Below are 7,804 nucleotides of genomic sequence, written 5' to 3'. Positions count from 1 at the left end.
AGATAAATAGAGCCACTAAGACCTTGATGTCAAAGAGCAGCTAAATCAAATTTCGCCCCGCAACTTTTTAGTTCATTTTTTTTTATTTCGCTTATCTGGTCTCTTGAAGGCCAACAACAAGGTGGACGAGAGTAAATAATAAATAAATATTTGGAAAACGTTTCGCTAACAGGACACGTACTGGGAATTAACCAGGGACAGGGGGATAAGGCGACGTATTCTGCTAGAACGGAAGCATCTGGCTGTGTCCACGACGTGCCCAAGTCTTTGTTGACTAAAGCTTAGAGCGCGGCCGAAAACTTTTTGGCTGGCCATTAAAGTTTAAAGATGAAGGCGACAGCTTGCGAAACCGCAGAGGATTTGACCCTGGCGAACATAATCCATACCCATAGCTCCGTTCCCGTGCCACATACTTTTAAACGATTCCTCTGCCTCTTTTTAGGCCAGAGTAACCGCACTAGAGGTTTTTGGGTTGGCGGTTCTCGAAGCCCGCATAGATTTACAATCAGCTGCTGTTCGGGCCTTATGCCACAAATCATAAAAACGCATCCACACACCAACATATGTCCGTGTTAGTTCATCATGCGCCCTCCTACGGGCATGTGGCCTGCGTATACGTGATATTTTATGGGTCACTCGCTTCGCCGTCGACCCTAAATCCCAGGGATGTCCTGGGAGCCGATTTCTGATAAAGCTCGCACTTCGTATTCCGCTGAGGCCGTAAAAAAAACCGCTCCTTCTGCTCTTTTGCTCTTTTTTCCCCTGGGAGTGCCGAGTGAGTCGTGTAAGTGTAATCCTAGCTCAAACTGTATCTCATTACATTTGATTTACAGATAATCAGAGCTCGTAGATGGCGGCTCTTTTCTTAAACACTTTCTCTTGACGGTACTTAGGTGGCGTTGGAAGTTTTAGTTTGCTGGCCCTAGCAAGTGCGGTAGAAACTTAAACTGAAAGGGCTATATAACTAAATAATATAAATTGCATTTGAAACAAAGTGTCCATAGGTTACATTTGTTAAATTAAAATTGAATAGAACTTAACTAATTCGTTTTTATTTGACAAGTAAGAAATATAAGTAATTTTGGTAACAGATAAAAAAGGTTGCGTACGACAAAAGGTTTTTTATTGAATTTCAAAATATGTTTATTTGACAAGTCGAACATTTTAAGTTTCTCTACAAACATTTTGAAGTGCGAACAGGCAAGTAATAAATCTCTAATAAATATCAAATAAATACCTAATGTTCTGTAAGTGCATCATAAATGTCCTATAAAATATGAAATATTCCCTGTTGAGTTTACTGCACTCCCACGCAGACACCGTAAAATGGCATAACGAAACAATTCAATTAACCGAAATTGCAAACGTTTTTACACATCGTTAAATGCCCAAATGCACAGAAATCCAAAACGATGTCAAAAAAATTGTTGTGAATTTCATTTATTTCCAGGAGTCTCACATTTGGGTGGCACTCTGACACAAAAATAAAAAAAACATCCGCTCAGTTGACCCGGAATTGGTCTGAAAAAAGGTGCAGCCACCAGCAAACAAATGTATGTATGAGTAGCAGTCAAGTGTCCAACAAATTTGCACAGATTTTGCATCTGGAATTTCGTATGCATCTGGTGGGGGCACAAATGGAAGCTAACGATGAATATATGATTTATTTTTAAGACCGACGGCAGCCTGGGGAGAAACGCCGGTACAACATTTAACAGAAAACATTCAATTAAATATCACGAAGCGGTTTTTTTCTCCCAGCCAAGATTGTAAAATGTTCTCGCTCAAAAGAGCACAAGCTGAAAGCCAAACATTACACGAAAATTGTGTGTAAAATTAAAAAAAGGAATGAGTGCTTGATGTTGGAAATAAATTGAGCAAAATGGTGGCAGCTACTTAAGTGAAAATATTTTTGCGCTTGTAATAACTTGGCTGCTCTAACCACAGTCTGGGCCTGGCCAAAAGGAGAGCCGAAAAGCGCAACACGAAAGGCGCTTAAGTGCTGTGGCTTTGGTCTAGGGATGGGAAAAATAAGCTCAAAAAGCCGTGAAAATCACGTGACTTTTAGTTCAAACTAGGTCTAAGTGTATTTTATTATTTATTTTTATTCAAACTTATTGCATACAAATTTACTTAATTTAAATCCAAAAATCTGATTTAAGTCACAAATTATCTTAAATCTTTGTAACAATAGTTTTTGTACTTTGTATTGCTCACACAAAATAAAAATGGTTATATAAACTAATCTATTTTTACATGCATTTTTCCAAAAAAGCCAATTATTGTTTCATGAATTTTTGATGAGAAATGTCTCAATTATAGGATTGTTATGTTAATACCGCGAACGTATGAAATATAGACCAAGTAAATAAATGTATTTAAGATCTAGTTATGTTTTAAATCATTTTTTTTAACCTTTTATATTGTTTTTAATCTTATGATTCATCATTATGAGAACTCTCATTACTTTTGTAAAATATTTAATATATTTTTATATTCAAATAGTTATCTTTTTCGTGAGTGCACTTATTCATATGTTGCCATCTTTAGGCAGGCCTTTTAGATCTCGGCTGCATTCATACGTTTTCGATTAAGCTCGTTCTTGGTCTACTTTGGCCAAAACGGAAAGCGGAAATTTACACAAAGAAAGGATGTAGCACACGATTGGCTGTAAGAGGGAATCGCAGCTGTAGCTGCAGCTACGGGCCAGGCCCAAAGTGGGCTAAAATTGTAGCACGGCTATGACTGACAGGCCATTAATTTTGGATTACCCGGCCAGGACCAAGAGCAGGAGCAAGAGCAGGACCGCGACCAGGGCCACTATGGAGCTCTTTGCTCCAGCCAAGAGTCTCGACAGGCGGCTACCGACAAAAATTGCACATACACTTGCAGGCGGCCCTCAGACGAGGCTGTTAAACATTTCATAATGCCTCGACACACATTTCGGCCGCTCCCCGGTTCGGCGGTCGTTAACGTTAATGACAACTTAAGTGGTCATGTATAATTTCTGTAAATTATTGCCTACCTATGCAACAAACTGGTAACAATGAAGTGGCCCTAACAAAATAAGGCATTGGCAAGGGTTTGAAGGAGTTTGCCAATCAGAAAATGTATGCCAGAGCTTAAATAAAACCGATAATAATCTTTTCATTAATTAACTAATTTATTTTCGAGTGAACATCTTATTTTAAATAAGCCAGAAGGCACATAATCTTTTTTAAAATACATCTTAGTCAATACAAAGCTTTATAGTTTAAGAGAAACGGATAATAAAAGGCTTTCAAAATGTTAAGCCGGCTACTCTCACTAATTAAATACAAAAATCTCTGGTAGTAAATCGCTGACCTTCGTGACGGCAATGACAAAATAATAACACTGGCCATGCCATAACAAAGGCGACGACAAATCTAATTACATAATAAGCCTTTTAAGGGCTTACAAGCCAAAAAACGTAAAGTTTTCATGTCGGCAGCAATATAACTGTCGACTCGAGACACTTTTCTGCCATCAACAAGATGTCTACTAACTTGCTCAAGCTCCTCGAAAACCGGCACCCAAAAGATGTCGAGTCCCGAATTCAATTAATGTAATTCAGTTGAACATGGAAACTATTTTGGCCACCTTTGGTTGGGTGAAAAATAAAATTGCGACTAATTAAGTAATGAATGCTTTGGATCCAGGAAATCCAAGCAAAAGTTTGCAAGATGTGTCGGCTATAACCCTTGCCAAACTACTTAAGTCCAACCAGAAAGTAAATCATACTCATCAACTTAAATATTAAAGTGTGCGCTGTGCATGTTAGCATAAGACAGTGTAAATGTACAAATCTCGAGGCATAAATCACAATTTCTTTGCCATTAAGACGAGACCGCAAAGATTTGCGGCTCCGCTGAGTTTGGTGATGGTGATGGTGATGGTATGGGAATCCGCCACTGTTTGGTGCCGAGCCCCAGCTGCGTCTGTGGCTTTTATTTTGGGGACTCGACATTTAGCCAAGAAAAAAGTTATAAAACTTACCAGCTTAAAGGCCATAAAACTTGTAGTCTGACAAAAGAGCTACGAAACCTCTTGATAAATTTTTAAATAAACACAAAAAATGCATTTATTGACCAGAATCAATAAAAATCAAAGTCTTATTGACTTGATTGATGATTTTAGTTAATGTTAAGACTGGCAGGCCATCTCCATGCCCAACTTGATCCCGTTTTCGATACTCTTCTTCAATAGTGGCAGCATGCTTTCCAGGGCTTGCTTTTCCTCATCGTCCATCTCGGGCAGACCGAGGTTCTCCTTGATGCCCTGGGGTCCCAGGATGAGCTGGGTGGCAAAGAACTTGGCCTCGGTGACATCCGAGTCCACGTAGGCACACTCCACAATGCACTCGTCCTTGGAGCCCTTTATTCCTCGGATCAGTGAATTCACGAAGTGAGAGGCGGCATAGGCCATGGACAGGGTGGCCGATCCCAGGCCATCCTTGGCATTGACCACCTCCGTGCCCGCCTCCTGGATGCGCTTGATCAGAGCCTTGCGCTCCTCATCGGTGCCTTTGTAGGTGGGTTGGCACTGCGACAGGATGGGCAAGATGGTGCGGCCCGTGTGACCACCGATTACGGGCAAGTCCACAGTCTGTGGATCAACGTTGAGGAAATCCCCGATGAAGGCTTTGGATCGCACCACATCGAGGCTTGTGACCCCAAAGAGTCGATTCGGATCATAGGTTCCCTTTGCCTGAAGAATGGTTGCAACTATGGGTACAATCACGTTGATGGGATTCGTGATGAGGGCGAGCAGGGCGCCGGGACAAACGGCACTGGCGGCATGGGCAACTTCGCAGGCCACGCTGGCATTCACGCCCACCAGGTCCTCGCGCTTCATTCCGGGCTTTCGGGGCAGTCCCGCCGGAACCACCACTATATCCGCCTTATCCATAGCCTTTTTGAGACCATCTTTTCCCTCGAAGTGGCACACCGTAGCCCGGCTGTTGATGTGCGACAGATCGGCAGCCACTCCGGCCGTATTTCGCAAGTCGTGCAGGGATAGCCTCGAGATGTGTGGATTCTGCTTGAGGAGGAGGGCCAGCGGCTGACCGATGCCACCCACAGCACCCACGACGGCGACCTTGAGGCTACGCCTGCTGCCACCGCATCCAAACTTGAAGGCCCTAAGCCGGTCTCTGGATATTTGGGTGCCTAGTCGAAGGGCCAACATTTTTGGGCAGTCGGTGAATATACTTGTACAGCTCAATTTTAAAAACTTAATGATCAAATTTTTAAGCAAGGCGGTGGGGAAATAAAAAGCATTGAGAACGAGATTTGGAGAAAATAAATACATCATTAATAATTATAAATACATTTAAGTCAGCTATTAAATGTAAGGTCTTATATATTTAAGACATCTGGTTGTAAAATTAGATTCCTCCCACAAAAATCAAAATATTATTTCATGACATTAATAAAAAACCTCTTATGGTCCGAGATGCAAGTTTTAGTCTATTACGACCTTATAAGACATAATCAATAAACTGTCAGTCATGTAGTAATATTAGTAAAATTGAGAATAATTTGTAAAAATGTTCGATGGAGATGGTGAGCTTTCTGAAATTAAGAAAATGTTATTATTTAAAAGACAGTTTAATTAAGAACATATAAACACACTATATTGCTTAGCTTATTTTTATGTGAGTAGTAGGCATTGCTCTGAAAAGTCAAAAGTTGTTATTCTGCGTGCTCTTTCTTATTCATTCTTAGCAAAATGTTTTTACTTGCAAGTTTTAAATCTCCGATAAGTAGTCCGCACTTTGAAAGTGGCAGTAGTGGGTGCTGGTGGAGGGATTGGCCAACCACTATCGCTCCTAATCCGTCGTATTCGTGGAATCGATGAACTGGCTCTCCATGATCTCTCCGAAATGAAGGGAATTGCTGCGGATCTTTCGCATGTCAGTCAAAAAGGAAATGTAACTGGTTTTACGGGTGACGTCGAACTTGAGCCGGTGGTTAGAGGAGCGGATTTGGTGGTTGTGGCCGCCGGAATGCCGCGTCTTCCAGGAATGCAGCGGGACCAACTGATGGCCGCCAATGGCGGTGTGGCTGTAAGAGTGGCCACTGCTGTGAGTAACGCCTGTCCAGGAGCCCTCTTGGCCTTCATCACCAATCCGGTCAATATGATTGTGCCAACGGCAGCGGAGGTCCTTAAAGCCCATGGCGTCTATGACCCACGACGACTTTTTGGCATAACTACTTTGGATGTGGTGCGCTCGAAAAAGTTCATTGGTGACTCCATGAACATATCTCCGAATGACGTTCATATTCCCGTGATTGGTGGTCATGCCGGGATCACAATTTTGCCACTTCTCACGCAATGTCAACCAAAGTTTAAAAGAGGTCTAGAAGAAACCAAGCAACTAACCCATCGCATTCAGGAGGCCGGAACAGAGGTGGTAAATGCCAAGGCTGGTAAGGGTTCGGCCACTCTGTCGATGGCATTTGCTGGCGCACATTTTGTGGACTCCCTGCTTCGTGGAATTGGTGGTCAGGAGGGCGTCATCGAGTGCGTCTTTGTCGCCTCGGATTTAACGGAGGCCCCCTTCTTTGCCAGTCCCCTGGAATTGGGTAAATATGGGGTCAAGCGATATCTACCCCTTCCCCAAATGAGTGACTCTGAAAGGGAGTCGTTGGATAAGCTACTTCCCGTTCTACAACAGAATGCCAATGAGGGGATCGAATTTGCTAGAAAGTCCTTGAAGGAATTAGAGAAGGCTGCACCGGCAGCTTTGCCATAATGTCGAAAAATTTGTGCAAAATACATAATAGTTAATAAAGAAAAAGGATTGTAATTTACTCTGCCTAAATGGTAAAACAAAATTGTATTTAAAGATCAAAGAATTGAAATATTGTGCACTCAATTTAAATATAAAATAATATTAAAAAAAACGTAGGAAATAAAATAGTTGAAAGATAAATAGTTGCAAATTATTAAGCACATGTAAAAGTCGATTTATAAACTTAGTTTGTAATTTAAGCAAAAACAATATAAGCTGTATTTAATATTTTTTGAATGATTATATTATTGTGAAAAAAATTTTTGTTTATTTTGCGATTTCTTTTATTTCCGCAGAGAAGATTTTTCTACCAAGAATAGTCTAGACAAAGTAGCAAAATAATACTTGGAATAATACTTAAGATTGAGACAAGCAAGCGAGTGGAAGGACAACTTTCACTTAAAAATGTTGAGGGAGTTTTGTTTGGGCTTGTGGTTATCTTTAAATTCATTTGGTTTTATTTCTGTTTAAATGGCCGCAAATAAATTCCGGCCAAAATATTTCTGTGGCCCAGCGTATATCGTCTGGCAGTAAATTACATTTGCACTGAGACGCTCTCTGCTCGACCTGCTAACAAATTGCTTGGCCATCTTTGGCCCCCCGCTCGAAAAAGCCCAACTTCCTTTCCATGTGTGGCCCCCAAAAAGTAGGCAGCAATTTTCTTCACTTTATTTCACACTCGACCCGTAAAAACGAGAAACACATTGGGTGTGTCCATTTTATCTTGCTGCCCCTCCCTCTTTCTCTTTCCAAAAAAACAAGGAAAGGAAAGTGGGTAGCGCCAAACTTTCTTGCGACCCAGTTTCACTTTCACCAGGAGTTCACCTGGCCAAGTTTTAGCTGGAGCGTGTGTGTGAGTAATTCCACTATTGCGGCTGCATTTGTTGCTGCCACCCATGCTGACAACAAGATAAATTAAGCCAAGGCATTTCAGACAACATGTTTGTCAGGTGGCCACCTACGAACAGAAACCAGAAAATGTATTTC

At 41.5% G+C, this 7,804-nt stretch overlaps 2 protein-coding genes across 2 annotated transcripts; one reads left to right on the top strand and one right to left on the bottom strand.

Annotated features, from left to right (window-relative positions):
- Window positions 1-4,068: 4,068 nt before the first annotated feature.
- Window positions 4,069-5,288, bottom strand: LOC128257272 (uncharacterized). The gene has a single exon (XM_052988220.1). The coding sequence runs from the start codon at window positions 5,206-5,208 to the stop codon at window positions 4,165-4,167; it is 1,044 nt and encodes a 347-aa protein (XP_052844180.1). The 5' UTR covers window positions 5,209-5,288; the 3' UTR covers window positions 4,069-4,164.
- A 281-nt stretch (window positions 5,289-5,569) lies between these two features.
- LOC128257161 (uncharacterized) lies at window positions 5,570-6,816 on the top strand. The gene is made up of 2 exons (XM_052988029.1): window positions 5,570-5,585; window positions 5,790-6,816. Exons 1-2 carry the CDS (start codon window positions 5,570-5,572, stop codon window positions 6,776-6,778), a joined length of 1,005 nt encoding a protein of 334 aa, XP_052843989.1. The 3' UTR covers window positions 6,779-6,816.
- The last annotated feature ends 988 nt before the right edge of the window (window positions 6,817-7,804 follow it).

This window comes from Drosophila gunungcola, assembly GCF_025200985.1.
Source record: "Drosophila gunungcola strain Sukarami chromosome 3L unlocalized genomic scaffold, Dgunungcola_SK_2 000002F, whole genome shotgun sequence".
Taxonomy (NCBI): domain Eukaryota; kingdom Metazoa; phylum Arthropoda; class Insecta; order Diptera; family Drosophilidae; genus Drosophila; species Drosophila gunungcola.
The sequence above is the reverse complement of the archived record's forward strand: the minus strand, read 5'-3'. Positions and strand labels throughout refer to the sequence as shown.

Excerpts from the sequence above, each read along its gene's own strand:
- LOC128257272 (XM_052988220.1), bottom strand. The coding sequence starts at position 5,208 with ATGTTGGCCCTTCGACTAGGCACCCAAATATCCAGAGACCGGCTTAGG.